The 18,474-nt window shown below is 42.1% G+C and overlaps 1 protein-coding gene across 5 annotated transcripts in view; it reads left to right on the top strand.

Moving 5' to 3' along the window:
• MOK (MOK protein kinase) overlaps positions 1-18,474 on the top strand; it is an 830,279-nt gene that overhangs the window by 418,717 nt on the left and 393,088 nt on the right. For all 5 annotated transcript variants that reach the window (XM_078660202.1, XM_078660201.1, XM_078660205.1 and 2 more), the window contains exons 8-9: positions 5,859-5,960; positions 16,103-16,276. In XM_078660202.1, coding sequence (XP_078516328.1) covers positions 5,859-5,960; positions 16,103-16,276 — 276 coding nt within the window. The remainder of the gene's footprint in view (positions 1-5,858; positions 5,961-16,102; positions 16,277-18,474) is intronic.

Raw genomic sequence — 18,474 nt, 5'->3', positions numbered from 1 at the left:
GCTGAACGCCAATGTAAGAAAATGGTTGTTATTTGTGTAAATAGAAATGTTGAGGCAAATGCACAGCTAGTTAAGTGTCAATAGCTTTAAATACATTTTCTGCCGTTTTTAGGTGCCACACAGGTAACGCCCAACGTCCCAGGACGTCAACAATATGCAAGTACTCGTGTTTCTAGTGGATCACTAGAACCATCCCTGTAGGCACACCATCTTCCCTCACAACAAAACAAGGGTTCCAACCATTTCCGATGATAAAGTTCTTAAGTGTTTTTATTCTTCACACTTTCTGTTATTTATTCAAAATATTTTGTTTCTTATTTTCTCATTAGATTTTCATATGTGTAACATTCGACATTGTTAATAGTACATCCAATGCATTTCGGTCATTTGATTCAGCCCTTCATCAGGGAATAACAATGTCTGTTCGTATTTCGTGAGCGTCGGTATCGGTTATATAAGCTTATGTGTACAAACAGTACACCTTCCCGAATCTCTACGGCTAGACGCAGTTTGGCGTTTCAAACAAATGGATAGAAGCCAAACTGCAAGCTAAAATGTCTTTTGTGCCATTGATGGATGTTTGGGCGCTGAAATCACAGTCTTCCAAGCACGGGGTTGTCCGCAAAAACATAGATTTGGTCCAGCTGGTCGTCATACCGAGGAAAAGATCTACCCCCGTTACTACACCTTGACCCCCATAGATCCCCCAATTTAACAAATGAGTCATCAGTGAACCACAGATTGGCAAGTGCATTTGCTGCTACACAAATATCAAACTGCACGTTGTGGCGGGTACTCAGTGGGATCAGGTGCTATGGTTTACTTTGCAGGCCAGATGTTCAACTGGCTGAATTGTTAATGTTATTTTAAATTTTTTTACTTTCTACATCGATTGTCATTTGTGTGGTCTACATCGGGCACTGACCCGTCTGTACCTTTAAAATCGAATAAAATTTGTTATGAAAAAAATAAAATGTCTTTTGTGGATGAGGCGATAACAAAATCTCGGCACATAATGGAACCTCAGGGCCTTCACGCCTCAGAGCCTTTCACATTGTTTAACGGGACAGAGTGACTCTTCAGACTTTCAGTACATTCATCCCAAACGTTTTGTTGCTGTTCCACCTGATCAGGAGATCATTCTTTATTATCATGTCCTCTTGCTTCCATGCCTGAGGAAACTCAGCACAAACTTGGATGTGATGAGTCCCTTTTTCCGTAATCATGATCAAACCAAGTTTTGTTACCTTTTAGGGCAGTGTCAGCCAAGCATCTCCTTCGTCCATCGCTAGTTGGATCACATCATGCATCACCCAATACTCTACTCTGTGTGCAGCCCAACCACCCTGTAACTTAAGGCCCCACTCCACCAAGGATAAGATGGCTTTTGGAGGCTTTCTCCAGTTATGTCCCTGTCAGAGAGATATGTCAAGCAACTATGTCAGATACTCCAAACACATTTTGCCAACATTGTGCTCCCAAGACTTTCTATTGGAACAATACTATATTTGGCCGAGAGGTTCTGAGAAACGTCTTTGCCTGTGCCTAAGCTGCACAGTGATGCCTTCTTTCTCCTCTCTTTTTATTCTCAGTTACTGTGGAATCAATCTACATGTGAGACTGGGAAAGAGCCATCATTTAATAGTAAGGTTAGTTTACCCTTATGGTGATTACATTATTATGTCTCACAGGCTCTTTCTGATTATCGGCACCCTCTTGTTTACGTCTCTGCCCATGGTCTAACTCACACTCCGACTGGCTCCACTTCCAAATTGAAGGAAACTGACACGGCTACCCATAAGCATATAGATGGGGGTGAGATGCCTATGATTTACATATGCGTATGCAATACAGGGGAATCCAGTTTGCACCTTTGGGGAATTCAAACAGTGAGAAATCTGCAGTTACAGTATCCTTTAGAAGGAGCATTAACAGAGGCAAGTAACTTCTTCTTCCCCTTCACTTTGTTACCAACTGGCCAACAAAGCATAACCCAGCAAACCGGGAGCTCATTCCATGAGTGGAACGCAGCAAATATTGCTCCCTATATTGGACATTTGTAAAGCAGCTACTTGGAAGCTAGATGGCTAAAATTAACAGGCTGGTCTCAAATGCCGTTTCCTTAGCTGGTATTTGACAGATATTTATTCTGTCGCTGTTTAGACCTTAAGACATTGGGCTGTTTTGTGGGTAAGCTTACTATTCTATTTTACATCCATTATTAACAGTGAAGATCCTACAGTGCAGAACTTTAATCCTAGTTCGGCATTGAAGGATTCTTTGTTTAAGTCATGATCCTGAACAACCTCCTGATTCTCGCCCTACTTTTCAACAGCATAGTGTGAAAGTAGTGGTCTAGAGGTAGGCTAGCAGTGGCTAGACTGTACGTCTGATTTTGGTGCCTAGCAAAAGTACCTAACATAGGACTTTCTCACATGTAAATAACGTTGTTTCTATCTGCAGTTTTGCATTCTCAGATTGCATGCTATCTCAGAAATTCTCCTATATATTCCTACAACCTGTCATGAAATACTGACCTTGACTTAAAACCTCTGACTGTTGCCTCTGCTTTTCTTCCCATTCACTCTCTCCTTCCTTTTTAACCTCTTCATTCTTGCTCTCTCAGCACTGCCTACCATATGTTTGCCTTAATCTCTGTTACTGTATTTCTGCAGATTGCCCACCATTCATTTAAAAAAGCAGAACCACCTTCTTTTAACGTAATTTCCTAACAATATGTAATCTCCCCAAGCAAATTATCACATGACTGTTTAGACCCGGGAAGAAACACTGCCATTTTACACACACACACACACACTTTTCTTAATTTGCCTTCTTTTCTACACAATGACTTTTGACACACGCTTGCAGTATTGGTTTCTCTGAAACTATAAACTATATTGCTTACATTTCCACTTCGTTGGCACACTATCACCTTACCTTTAACATTTAGTACAAGGCCTAAACGCCAATGTCGTTGTTTGTTGGTCGTCTCTAGGGCTATCACAAGAGGATAAACAATGTAAGCCTGACTGAGGCCTCAGCATGAGAGCATGGATGGTGTTATTATGTATACACACGCATTTCTGGGGTGAAACCAGAGGAGCACTCTACTGTCACTGCGAGGTTGCTCTTTGTCAGAGTTTTAGCCCAGCTAATTCCTGTTTTCCCTCTGCGAGGAGGGATGTCCAACTTGTGACCAAGACTTGGACCTGAACACATTCACCCACAGGTAATGGGTAGTTAGATCATCCAGTAAGGGATCTTTGCAGATCACCCATCCTAGGTACCTAGGTTCGGGGGCGCATATTTGGAGTACACTATACACAGAACTTACATGCCAGTATATATATATATATATATATATATATATATATATATATATATATATATATATATATATATATATATATATATATATATATATATATATACTCACTCACTCACTCACTCGTTAGAGGAGGCAGACCTGGAAGCAGAGGTCAGCCCGGGACCAGGGTTCAATTCACGGCTCTGCGGGGTCTTGAGTCCTAAAATGTCCATGGACTCGACAATTCTCGCTCCGGTGCCTACTCGATTCACGGGTTCACACTCTGCGACTCTGGGCAATAGCTTGCTTAATCTCCACAACAGCCCCTCGCGGCGGGATGCCTGGCTTTCACCTTGCGGATACCCTGCCGGGGTTATCTCACAGGGGAATACCAGGACGGGTTCCCTAAGCAAGCGCTTAGAAACCGCTTGGTGATTTGCGCTATATAAATTCCTGTACATTTACATTTACATATATATACACACACACACACACTGCTTTAGCACAATGGTGGAATTGTTTATCCTTTTCACTGTACTCATAGTGCTAATAACTTTCATCTGCTTCTGTCTATTAATCATTGCAGAACATATAGTTTACACAAGAATCACAATGGTTCAATAAATATTGAAACACCTATTTGTGTATTTCTTGTGTATCCTTCGGGGTATGCACAAGTGACTGAGCGAAAAGGTTCTAGATCTGTTACCACGATTTCTTGTGGAGTCAGGGTTGTCATGTTCTGAGGTTGTCCCATCCATTTGTTACCTTTTCAGGGGTACTTATCTTGGGTGAGCTAGCAGGACTATAGGCCAACATATCCTGAGGGGTTCATAGAATCAGTCTGGCACCATCCCAACATTTATGTTGTCCAACAAATGCACAGTTCCTACTGAGAAAGTAGAAGCCATACGACAAAATCTGTCAATCCAACCAGTCATCTCCATAAACTCACATATACCCAAAGAGCCCAACTAATGATCGCACTTGGATCCTATTAATTTAATCTACCAAAAAGAAAATAGTGGCAACACATAGAATTCGTCCTTTAGAGCACAAGAGTAATGCCAACAATAACCACTAGACTAGCCACTAACCTTGGGTTCAAGAGCAGCTTGCTGCCCGGCGTAATGCCCTTCAATGCCCCATCAGGGGTAGCAAGTGTTGTATAAATGCAACAGTACAGCACTATAAAACATTGGATATTAAACAGTAGGTTCTGATCCCACCACTAGATAGGGGGATACCCACCGATTGATATTGCAAGAGTTTACAGACTAAGAGTTACATCAAGGTTACATTATACTTTCACCTCTACACACACTTCCTGTGGTTGTTTTCACCTGTATCATCAGCTTTCAACTGTACTGCAGAAAGGTCTTTAATTCAGGAAGTTCCTAAAATTTCAACATTTGAATGCCTTAGACCTATTTCTGGCTGCTACTGTTGATCAAACAAATTTAGCTGTATGGATAATCTCTTTGTGGGCAAACCATTGTTCGTATGAAGATCATCAGTTTCATTTAGAGATTGGTGTAAGCCCTATTTATCAACTTTACGGTTGCCTTACCGCATTTAGAGGTAAAGTTTCCATCAGTGGAACCCCCGCTGACTCTAGCACAGAAACCCTTTACTTGATGGCCCATCCACCACTAGATTACCAGATCACAGTGGTAGTCACAATGCCTTGTTCATGGTGTGACCATAGTCACTAGCTTTCTCTGGTATGCACTGTCACGCAAAGCATGGCGCTCCCAGCCATAGAAGGTAATCAATGGTCCTGATGTGCTTAGAGTAACCTCCATGTGTTTTAGGCCATTGTATTTTTGTTTTTCCGCTTTAGGAGATTAGCATTCCAAATGAGACAAACATAAAAAATAAGAAAACAATAAACTTTGATTGATTTATGATACTCATGCAATCTAGAACTTGAGTTTATAATTTGATACTGATTTTGCACCTTGAGGTCAATGCTACATTGAGTTGTTGATATTCAAAAGATCTTTACCCTCCACGCGATCTAGAGCTTTATACAACAAATTTCTCCTTTTGGGGTGAAGCCGGTAAGATGCCTAAGACTTTTCTCGGAGATAGAATGTGGCCCCCAAGGTATGCTACAACACCTGCCAGTTCTCAAAGAAATTGGAAGGTTAATGTCACTTGGTTCAGATTTTTAATCTATAGTAAATGTGACCCCTTTTTCCTTGTTTTTGGGCTTTTTATAAAGGAGTGGTAAAGTATGGTTCACTCCATTGTAGTTCATTACTGGCTGTTCCGAGTAGAGTAGACCATGAACAGGAAAATGCTTGCAAGAGCAAGATATCTTTGTGTGGGATTTCACCATTGAGTACTCCTGGACTCTTTATTTTGTAACACCACATTAGTTTGAGGAACTCAGATTCTTTCTTGCTGAATGCTTATTTCTTGTTCAAAGTAACATTAAGTGCCAGTCTGCAAAGCAACCATTTATAAATGCACCCCTTGTTTTCAAAAGCTACACATTTCTAAATATTTTATCCAGTGATAAAGAGTCTTTATTATTTTACAGTCTTCGCCCTCTTTTTCCTGGATCTAATGAACTAGACCAAATTTCCAAAATCCATGATGTCGTGGGCACACCAGCTGAGGTCACGCTTAAAAAGTTCAAACAGTAAGTATTCATTCTGTTCCTTTTAATTTAAATCAGAAGTTAGTCCTTGTATTGGATTCCTTAATACTCATATTAACATTGTCTAATTATTGTCTAATCAAATGCATCATGACACTTCGGGACACTTTATCACAATTATTGTTTCATATACCTTTGATAAGGGTTAGCCATCCAAATAACACTTGGAAAAGTGTTCAGGCACCCGCCTGAATTACTTTGTAGCATTTTCAGTCTCAATTCTTCAAAATCCATCTTTAACACCTGGTGGATTTCAGCTTTCTTTCACTTCTTTCTTACCATATTGCTTTCATACCAAAGTATACTGAGGCATGGTATTATGCTAAGGTCAGTTATTTAAGTGCCTTATAGCTATAGAAAAATATATGAATAGAATTTTTTTCTAGACTAATGTTAAAATATTGAACTAGAGGGGTGATGTGAGAGATATTTGTGAGGGTGAGGTAGAATCTGAGTAAAGTAGATGCATGAGATGTACTATGCAATGAAGAGGCTGTTTTTCTGTTGAGCGCCAGCATTTCACAATAAAAATATCAAAATTGAAGTGCACGACCTGTTGAAAAGATGACTGCAACTCATCAGAAAAATGTCTTAAAGTTTTCTGCACCAGGTATAATGAAAGCTGAGTAGAACCTAGATGAACAAGAGGTTTACAGCTGATAAAATGAGCACATCCCTACTAAAGCAATTGGCCGTAGTATCTGAGCTGTCTAAACACCGGCACCAGGACTGCATTTAGCGCTAGTGGCGCCCAATGCAACAATCTTTTTTAGCGATGACCTCTTCAGATTCCCTCATCACCCGGCAAAAGGGCCCCTCCTCTCTCTGTAGCCCCTCTCTTGAATACATTTAATTTGTTTTAAAGCTCTTGTAAAGGCTGGGTTTACTAATCCACTCTGCTATCCACTTTAAATACAGATCTGTTCTTTGCACCAGACATATTAACCCTATGCGCTACTTTATGATGAGTCAAAACTGCAACTAGGCAAAACTCTGATCTCTCAGTCTCTCTAGCAGGATCATTCAGTGCTTTAAATGGGCCGGTACTCACACTCACCGGCACTGGGTACCGGCACTTCCGAAATTTCTGGCCCTCAGTACCGGCACGTTTTTTAGGTCAGGGAGAGTACCGGTACCCTGATTGAGAGCAGAGCAGGCTCAGGTTACTTATCTCCTCCAGCTCGGGGTAGACGCCGCTCTGCTTCCGACTGAGCCCTTCAGTGTCCTTTTGCACAATCACTGCTGGCGATTACAGCAGCTCTCACTTGAATGGCCCCTGACTGCAGGGGTCTGAGAGGGCTCGCCTTGCGTCATGCTGTGATAGCACAATGGCTATTATACTTAAAGTGTTAAGGTGGGTGGGGGGGGGCGCCCTTCCTTTATCAAGTGTGTGAAATGGGCTGGGGCTTCTAGTCTGTAAACTTTTCCCATTTAGGGAAATGCACTGGCCGTACTAAGGTGATATCTATTTCAGATATTTTTCTATCTTCTATTTTTGCTTTGCTATGTTACGGTTTTACTCGTGATTTTGCATTGCTTTGTAATATAAATTTGCTCATAGCTTTATTTTAAAACGTTAGGTTTGTTGCTTGCTTAGTATTTTTGCTGACCCCTGGTAATTTCAAACCGCTTAATGGGGTACAGAATGGGGGCGATGGGCAGGGGCACTGTATGGGAGGGTGACAAAGGGAATACCTCTTTCCGTGTTGGTTGCATATATAGCACAAATGGTTGCCTAGGGTAGCATTAGTGCACTGCAATGGGAAACAATAAATAGGAGCCATACTAGAGGGGGTGTAGGAGAGGACAGAGGGACCATGTCATACTGGATACTTAAATACACCATCAGACATGCCAACCCTCCCGATTCAGGCGTGAGACTACCGATTTGAAGGCTAGTCTCCCGCCTCCCGAATCCTACAAGCAAAAACCCGATTCGTCGGGGGTTTCAGTAGACAGGGCTTGACACTGTGTAAAGTGATCATTCTTCCAACAAAGAGTGGCGATGCAGGGGCTCTCGAAGGGGTGAAAAGCCAACAAAGCGTCATTAACAAAGGGATTCGTCTTTTAAAAACCTGCGAAGTACTGGGGGGGGAGGGCTGTTTCAGCCCGGGCTGTCACAGGGGGTGCATGCACTGCCAACAACCTGCCAGGCCAGTGCCCAACACTTGCATCACCCTCTCTGCCTGCCATTATGCTCCATGCTTCTGAAAGGTAAGAAAACAACGTGCATTTGCGTTTCAAATGTCCGATCCTACAGCAGCACACTTCCAAAGCCCGTACATGTCAGTAACCCGATTCAAAGCCCCATTCTCCCGATTTTTTTTTTTAAATCTCCCACTTTGCTCTCCTGAAATGTTGGCATGTATGCACCATACGCCACTCAGGACTGCATCTAAACACAATAAGAGAAGGGAGTTGCATCCTGCTGGGGTGTATTTTGAGCGGAGGGGCAGAAAAGTGTTGGATGAAAAGTTGACTTGGAAAATGATTAAGCAGTGGCTAAAGGAAGAGATTTCATTAGAATGACTTTGCCCATCTGCTCAGGAATGCCGGAGTAACAATTACCCTCCACTGTGTCTCTCCTCATCAAAAGCCGTTTGCCGACAATTCTGTATCTTCATCTCTTTTAAAAGTCATAAACTGTTCCTAAGCAGAGCACACGCCTCGCATGAGAAATTTTCTGTATCGAAGCACACAGATCCAGCACCCACCTTACCAGTAATATCTGCGGAACAATGGATACTCAATGGCAAATGCTTGATCAGTTTTATATCCTTTCACCCCGAAAAAGATGTTTCAGGTTAAAGGTACATCCGTGATTGAAAGCCATTTAGTTTATTTTCGAAATGTGGCTTTCTGATTCATTTTATTATTGGTCAGACTAATAACCTGGCAAATCTGATTTAGGCAAGTTTATATTAGTTCATTCCTATACACTTTAATATAAATCTGTAAAGATAAACTAGCGACCTGCTAGCTATGGAGTGTATTTGTACCTGTCCCTGGAAATACACTGCTCAGCGTGTGATAAGTAGAGGTTATCCTTTCCCGGCAGATACCAGAAGCTTTAGCACCTTTCTCAGGACAGTAAAATATAAACCTGCTGTTTCAGGCAAGCCTTAAGTCTAGCAGATCACCATGTTATTTCAGTCCGAATTGGCATGTACCTTTTGCACTCCCATGCTTTGGCGAAAGTGTTGACCAAACTTGCAGTGCTTTCACACATGCTTAATATGCCTACGTCCATGTTATAATTTCCAATACATTAAATTACAAAGCAAAAAACTCACCTTGCCCCCACCCCCCACCAAACATTGTGAATTGGTAATTAGAGAGCTTAGATGCTCCTCACCATAGAGTTTAGTGTTGCAGTCTGCGGAACAAGTGGAGTTTGCATAAAGCTCCATATCTGTCACCTCCAGTGGGTAGCGGAAGCTGGTGCTGTAGAATACCCTTCTACACTGACATGCTTTCCTGCAGGTTGAATGGCTGGCATATGTTTTTGTCTATCAGCTCTTGTTATGTGATAACCTGTACTATTGCATTGTTGCTGGTTAACGTAGAGCAAACATAACTAACATATCCCCCACTAAAATGTACTTTCATGTTTCACCATACTAATTCAACACTAATACTTATGGGTTCTAAAGTAGTGTGCTATTTGCGCTACAACACCCCTTCAGGGGTAGCAAGCACTATATAAGTACAAACCTCTTTCCCTCTTCTATCCCGCCGCCTACCCTTCTCTACCCAAATAACTGAATAACCTATCCACTACTCAAATTACTTCATATTTTACTATACTAATTTTCAACACTAACCATTTATGGGTTCCGGAGTGGCGTGCTACTCGCCAGAAAAGCGCTTCAACACCCATCAGGGGTAACAAGTGCTATATGAAAGCAAACCTTTCTTCCCTTTTTATCCCTCTGCTATCCTTCTCACTCTAAATAACTGACTAATATCCACCACTGAAATTACTTTCACATTTTACCATATTATTTCACCCCTAATCCTTTATGGGCTTCTGGAGTAGCATGCTTCAAAACCCCATCAGGGGTAACAAGCGCTATATAAAGACAAACCTTTTTTCCTCCTCTATCCTTCTGCTATCGTTCCAAATCCAAATAACTGACTAATCTATCCACCACTTAAAATGTACTTGCATCTTTCACTATACTAATTCAACACTAATCCTCTATGGGTCCCGGAGTAGCGTGCTACTCGCCAAAAAAGCGCTTTGACGCCTCGTCAGGGGTAGTAAGCGCTATATAAATGCAATTACAATACAATACCTTCGTTAAAGCCGGTTTTTTTCATCACTAATTGCTGTCCCCTATAACTGCCAAACTGAAGAAGATCGATACATTTATCAAAATAGCTCCAAACAGTGCCTTAGCAAGGCTTTGATGCCTACAAATTCAGCAGCCACATCCCAGGGGCCCATAGCTGATTGGACATCCATGTAGGATGAAAAGAAGGGGCAGGGGAACAGTACCACCAGTAAAAACTTCGTCCATATTACAATTTGCCAATGAAAATTAATGGTCTGGAGACTAAAGTTCTGCCAAGTATGAATCTAAACTCATCACAGAGAATCTCAGCCACCGTAGGAGACCAGGAAAACGGGGAGGGAGGCACCACAAAAAAGAAACTAAAAACCTTCTGATAATTCATTCACCATCAGCAGCCTGCCCACATGTGGTGATGGCAGGAGTTCCACCATTGAGAGATGGAAAGATCGGGTCTCATGGGGATCTGAAGAACGAGTGTATAAATATGGGTGGGAAAGTTCAGGGACTATCAAACATCAAAAGCCCACGACATTCTTCTTACCTGTCGAGTAAGGAGGATTGGTAGGGGAACGAAAGACCGCCCAGGTGGCTGTGTAATCAGAATCAGGATACTCTCAGGAGATATTCTAAAGGGAATGGGTGGAATGCTTTTGTGTTCATCTCAGCTTGTTTTGCTCTCAGTGTGTGTGCCTGCTTGAGAATATATAGTATGGTGGCAAACAACAACAAATAACATATGGCATTAAGAAGCGGCAAATATGACAAAACAAGGAAATGTTAACATATCTTCCTGTTTGGCTTTCATTTTGTGTAATGTGTTAACCTGATTGGTTTACATAAACGCATTTCTCATGCGTTTTGATATGTACTGCAACTGGTACAGAAGTCATTATGTATCATCATATCTTGCCCTTAGCCCCGCCCCTAGCCCCGCCCATTTGACACACCTCTAACTTGAGTACCTGCACTTATATTTTCCCATTTAAAGCACTCCTGGATCATTAATCACAAGAGCTATCTGACTTTTTATTGCTGCTTGAAATCTGGACGCACGAGGAACTCTGCATCAGCTGCTTTTAAATCATAAATTATCTCTAAACACAGCGCCCCCATCTGAGGTCAGTGAGCCCCCCCAGGTCGGCGCCCAGTGCGGCCGCAACGGTCGCACTGCCCTAAAGCCGATCGTTACCGGCACAGAGCAACAATTTAAAGAAAAAATCTTTGCAAGTCTGAAAAAAGAAAAATAAATTAATACTAACCTTGCTTGTTAACTGGACACTACATTAAACTGGAACTAAAGCAGAAATTTGTGGATTCTGGCACATTCATAGATGCAGGGGTGAATGGTTCTAAGGATACACTGAGAACTGGAGGGATGTTATGTTATGAATACACAAAACGAGAGGCAACATAAATGTAAATTTAGTATAAACAGGTGATCATGAGTCTTCAGTGTTGATGCAGAACTTTTCTTTAGTTTATATTTCCAAACATGCGCAGCCAACCTGTTTCACCTTAAAAAAGGGCTTCATCAGGGCCAAAGAACTAAGCCTCTGTTAACGCCAATCTGTAGCGGCGTTATAGAAGGCACATGTAGTTCTAAATTAGTTATAAGCCAAAAGATATTGGTTACGGGGTTTTAATGTTTAACTCCTGATTTGACCAACAGCGGCGTAAGTCCAAATGCATCATATAGTTCACACCGTCCGGCGTTTAAGGTGGACAAGTTAACAGTATCAAGATATTGCTAACTTGACCGCCTTAAACGCTGGACGCTACGGGAGATAGGACGCGACTCGTCACACCGTACACAGTGTGGAATCAGGAACCACTAGTTTGTTACCTATATGACACATTTGGACTTACGCCGCCGTCGGTCAATATCTTTTGCCTTAAAACTAATTTTGAACTGCATGTGCCTTCTATCATGCCGATACAGATTAAAGATTAAGAAATCTCTTAAATGTTGGCAGCTAAACAACGAAAAGTGTTTAACCAGGTGGTGCAAGCTAAATTCCATCCATGGTGGTAGCCAAGTCCTTGATAGGAGACTGTTCAAGGTGCGACCAATTATCAGGGCAATCGCCTTCCTAGCAAATTAGCCAATATACAGTGAGCTTCCTCTGTACACGACTGTAGCACATCACCATGGCAACTGAATCAACAAATAGCTTCAGCAGCATCTGCTTCTGGATCATCTGATGTCTACAGAAGAGCGGGATTTAAGAGAACAGAGCCTCCAGCGTATTGTTTTTATGGATTTGTTTAGCTTTTTAATTTATAGATAGTTTGCTTTCTGTTAGGTTTCTATTTTTATGTGCAGATAGGTCATTGGGTGGGTTGATTTTCAGCTAGGGAACAAATTAACCTTACAGAGGTATCCAGGCATAATTACAGGATTTTACCAGTACACATTGAAGACTTTTTAAACATTACATGATGCAAAGGTGACGTACAATGAAGATTTTCAAAATGTTGCCCTTGTCACACTGCAATCAACAAAGACAAGTATAAAAACCTAAAAAAAATAAACACAAAAGCAATACTGATTCTCGTACTTTCAAATTTGGGGGCAACTTTTCTTTTGTGCAGTTTTTATGTGCGCTGAATGACTAGCCGCGTCTGCACAGCACACAGTATTTGACTGGGTATCTTTGCGCCAATGGTTTGCTTCATAAGTTCTGGGACATTAAGTGAATCATCTGATTCACTGCAATACTGGCAGGATACCCTCTTCCTACTAATACCAAATAAAGCGCTCGAATTAAACTCTCGAAAAATACCAGCACTTAATAAGTTAATAAGAAAGCATATGGAGGAAAAAAGTTCAAAATGACTAAGTATATATCGTTTTGGCCAAAGTGTTCAGAGTGAATAATTTCTAAAAAGTCGAACTTCATTTGTTAGACAAACAATTTGCACCTGAAATAAGCTATTATTTTCTAATACTGGAAGACAAGTTCCTCACAATACCAGCCAATGCCCCGGAATTATGCTCTGGAAAAAATGTCAGTTCATTCATTTATTTGCTTGGGGCAATACCTTTTATTTATCAGTTTTAAAAACAACACATAAATAAAAGGCATAGTAATTTACAATGGCAATAGCTCAAACTCTCGTAAATGCGAGACCTATTGCATTGCAAATGCTTGTTTCTTTATGTCTCTAATTTGCTGGTGATAGAGTCTAAGTACAGATTTTCAGATGGTTTTGTCAGTGGTGTTGGGGCTGGCTTTCCATTTCCTTTCTAGCTGTTTGCATTGTCATTTGGTGTCATGGAGGTCTTCTGGGTACCAGCTGGCTTGCTTGTTTGATCTACTATGCTTGTTGGGTATGATGGGTGCAAGGGAGTCAGCGCAGTTTTTGATCCAGTTGTTGATGTCCTTGTCGACGTTGTCTGTGCTGCTAGGCTGATCAGTTCTGAAGGCGCTGAGCCAGTCTGCATCTGTGATTTTACCCCAGCTATTGATTGGAGTGAGCATGCTAGAAGGTTTCTGCCACATAAACTGGTGAATGATGATGACCTGGGATCCATCATAGTAAGGATTCTAGATCATTGATAAAATGGCGCAATTTTGAGTGCAGGTACTGAGAAAGGTAACATTCAGCATGATAATTTGACATTCAAGGAGAATCGAAGAATAGGAGAGGAAAGTAAGTAAATATGGTGTGTTGAGTCCAGTGAGGATGATGAAGCTCACTTTTCCTTTGATGTCAATGCAGTCATGAGTCCTGGAGCTGCAACCAAGGGAAACAAATGCCAACCCACATGCAGCGCTTTCGCAACTGTGACAAATGGAAGAGGTGGAATAATGGCACAATTAGCCTGTCAGCGGATTATAATGTATTACCAAGTGGCTATATTTTGACAGCATTGATGTACTTTGATCTTTCAGAGGATTAAAGCGGAGCTGTGTCACACCGGATGGACACTTACTGAATTTGGTTCACTAACCTTCAGTGCCAGTCGAAATGGATTATTGTGCTTGGCTCATACTGCTGTTGCATCCAAAACACCCTACTTACCCAATTGAGCAGATCTGTGATATTTGCATGCTAACCTGGTTGGCGTAGATGAAGGATGGTTTGTTTGTTGCTGCCGCATTGAGGTTTGTACTATTTAGGGTTGTGTGATACTGCCTGTGCATCCCTGGGCGTCATGGGTCATGGTGAACATCTGACACCTCTAGAAATAATAGACTGAAATACATCTGCCAATACAAAGACCATGTCTCCAGCCCTTGAGTTTTTTGTAACGCATTTTGAAAAGGGTGCTTACAATTGTGCATGCTGAAATATATGTACCATTGAAATGTATGGGATGACGCAAGGTTTGGTGACAAAGGCTGGGGCACATAATTGAAAGTTTAGACTGCTGTGACATAGAATGGACTGTTGATCGTATTATTTTTAATTATATGCCTGCTTACGTTAGCAGAAATACTGCATCTTAGAGCACATCTTTAAAATAAACATTTTAAACTTTTCCGTGTCTCTACTTACTCATGTTGTGGACTGGTATGAGAATAACAACGAAAGAGTGTTCTTGATTGCCACCTTTCCTGAGAGTACCCGAAGTCGCTTGTTCTGGGTTGTCTAATCATTGGTAGCTTTGCTATAGGACGGAGAGCTTATGAGACACTGTTGCTGAGACACTGTTGCTAGTTGGTTAGGGGTTCTAGGTGCTGAGGTGAGTTTTTTGGTACACCACAATTCACTGAGGTCCTGGGTCTCTGTGCACAGTTCTGTGTGTGAGCAGAATCCCTGCAACAGGGCACTGCAAGTTCAGTCATTAGCATCTGGCTTTCGGATAAACAAGTAATCTTTCGGTGTCTATTAGGAGCATTCATGGGGTTGTGGGGTTGGTTCATGAATGGGGCTTCCATATCATCGGCCTCTGTGTCTGGACTCCAAGTTTTATGGAGACTAAAGCCTACTCTGGGCTAACTAGGAGTTTGGTGTGTGGGCCAAGTGCGTATGTAAGCTTAGATGCCAACAAACAATATTCCTTGGGTTGATAAAATGACCCTTCCCTAACAATAATGTTTGTCTTATTCACCATAAAGATCTGACCACACTTCACAAACTATATCTATGGTGTAAAGTCGTAGTGGTGGGGGACTCTGCTGATTTTTGATACTCTTCTTTTGAGAGTGGGATCTGGTCCCTCATTTGGGACTGTTCTCTCCTCTGGTTTCTGTGTATGGCCACATGTATAGTTCATTATTTAGGGATGACCACTTGACTAGGCTTTTTTCAATCTGTTTGAAGGAACTCTAATGCTGCCTGTAGATCCTCCTAGTGAATTCCACTGACAAAAATCAAGAACGCTCTTTTTTTTGCGGTAGCAGGTAGATGGAACAATATAAGTATTTAAGCATATTTGGTCATATGAGTCACTTTTGCGGCATAGCAGTGCTTAATTTGAACCGGTGGTTTATGGTGCTCGGCACAGGCAATTTATTGTCAACACCAACACTTATTACAGCCTGCCACGTCGAGGCAGTGTTCATCTAATTTAGAGATGAGGCAAAACAACAGTTGTTTATTAATTCAATATACATTAAAAATGAATAATACCTGCTGCCCAAGCCATTCTTATGGATTTGGTGGCCCGAAATAGTCTGAATTGTCATACTTGTAGGAGTGTGATGGTTAGTAGCGTCATTGGCAGTAGAAATGGGTGGTGCAAGCTGAAGCGAAACACTCCTGACGAGGGCTCTGGCCCTCTTTATTGTTTTAAAAAAAAAAAAATGTATACTAATTAAGCACTGCGTCATAGTTATGTTTTGTTGACTTATGTGTTGTTGTTTTGTTTACATACAGATCAAGAGCAATGAGTTTTGATTTTCCTTTCAAGAAAGGGACAGGCATAGCTCGAATTTTACCCAGTGCTTCTCCTGAGAGCCTCTCGCTCTTGTATGCGCTTATAGAGTATGACCCAGATGAGAGAATCAGTGCCAAACAAGCACTGCAGCATTCATACTTCAAAGAACTGAGGTAAGCCTTGGACCAGGTCACATAGCGGTTTCAGGAGCAATAAATATGTATGTCTGTTATGATACTGTATTTTGCATTTTATATCATTATGTTTGTTTCACACATTACCATTTTCTTTATTGGTCTGGACGAATTGAGTTTTGATTATTTCTAATAAGGAAAAGTGTTTAAAGACACATACATTTAAAGGTAGTTATTTTTGCTTCCGATATTTCATGAAGGTTTTCAAGCGCAGAGTAATACCTTATAAATAGTAAGTGGCAAGGCTCTTCAAAAATCAAAGTTCATTAAAACACTTCTAAAACATACAGCCAACAAATATTTTTGCATCAAAATGCTGCAGTACATGGAAGACTCTGGGTAGATGTGTTTATTGCTCGTTCCTGTAAGTTGGATACAACACCCTGGAGGAAGAGAGATCCAGGATCTTCGTACACTTTTAAAGGGTGCTCTTTAATTCAGAGAGGGGTCACTGGGAAGGGCCTGAGTACATTGATGGAAGGAGATTGAGATTATAAGAGAATCATAAAGAGTAGTGCTAAGGCCTTGGCCTAACCTTTTGATCACATACCACTGTGGCTGACATCAAGGTGTGAACCCCTAGTCACTCCCATGGCCTGTGTTGTGGAATTATCAGAGTTTGAGTCTCTCCTGCTGTGAAAGACTGCTTTCTGGAGGAAGAGAGAATAGAGGAGAGGGCACTTTAAAAGAAAGCAGACACTAAACATAAACTTCAAAGACTCCAAATCACATTTGGTGTCTGGAAATGGACTATAAGAAGAGGAGCTTGAGACCCCAAAAATTGTCAACTGCCAAGCACCCAGTGCGTGTGTGGAGGAGACCCTCTGCAAGACTTCGACCTGTAACCAGGACAGGGGGCCAAGACCTGCTAGTCTCACAGCTGAGTGAGGGGACATCACCCAGGAAATCCAAGACCACCTGCCCTTTGAGCCTAAAGCACGAGTGCCTGCCTGCTTGCCAAGACGAGTATGCCGTGTGAGGAAGAGGAGATCATTGGGGGAAGCAAGGTCTAGTGGAGGGTTACTAGTGAGTGGATTTGCATAGCACAGTGTGAGGAGATGGATGCTGCACCGATCAGATCATTTCCCATGTGCAGGGACAAGTTGGGGACTCCTGTATGTCAGCGGAGAGCTGCCGAGAAGTGAGCCGTGCCCGTTGCTGTACCAAATGGATCATCGCCCATGTGCAGTCCCAAGTCGGCTACCCTGTGTGCCCGGTGGACTGCTGTGAAGATTGCTGCTGTGCCTATCTGGTATCAAGTCAGTGACCCCGTATGCCAGGTGGTGCTGCTGCGGAGATTGCTTTTGTGCTGCTCGTGCCATAGCCCGTGTGCGGTATCAAGTCAGTGACCCCGTATGCCAGGTGGGGTCACAGCTAAGTTTACTACTGTACAGATTGGCCGTAGTCTGTGTGCAGAGGAGGAATTCTGACCTCATAGGCTGGTTTAGGCCAACAGGACAAAGAAAGAAGTGTGGTCTGGTCAAGACTGTAGACGGAGGAAGTAGGCTGCCATGGTGACCGAACGGACCCAAGTCATGACTGTGGACCAGCACTAGGATCGTCGCCTCTCCTCATCATGGGGTAAGGTGACCAACTGGCATTGGTGCAAATTCAGGACGGTGAGTGTAAAAATTCAGGACAAAGGGTCAAAATTCAGGACACAAATTCAGGACAGGAGGTCAAAATTCAGGACAAAACTTCAGGACAACAGGTAAGTTTTACAGACACATCAGAGGTCGCGCAATAGTATATAATTAAGCCCAGCCATTTCCAAACATATTCAACCATTTGCAAACCTATCCATCATGTATCCTTCCATCTATCATTTAACTCATCCATCCCTTCATCCATCCCTTCATCCATCCCTTCATCCATCCTTTCACTCATCCATCCATTATCCATCCATCCACCCTTTCACCCTATCCATCTGTACACTTATCCATCCACTCTTCAACCCATCCATCCATTCACTCATCCATACAGCCATTTACCCTTTCACCAATCCAGCCATCCTTTCACTTACTAATCCTTCCACCCATCCACTCTTTTAGTCATCCATCCATCCTCCCGTTCTCTCTCCATCGACCCTTTCACTTAGCCATCCTTCCTTCCATCCATCCATCCACCCACCCACCCATCTACTCATCCACTCATGAATCCATCCATTGACCCTATCA

Source organism: Lissotriton helveticus, chromosome 9, assembly GCF_964261635.1.
Source record: "Lissotriton helveticus chromosome 9, aLisHel1.1, whole genome shotgun sequence".
NCBI classification, from domain to species: Eukaryota; Metazoa; Chordata; class Amphibia; order Caudata; family Salamandridae; genus Lissotriton; species Lissotriton helveticus.
Note: the sequence above shows the minus strand (reverse complement) of the source record. Positions and strands in the feature narration are given on the sequence as shown.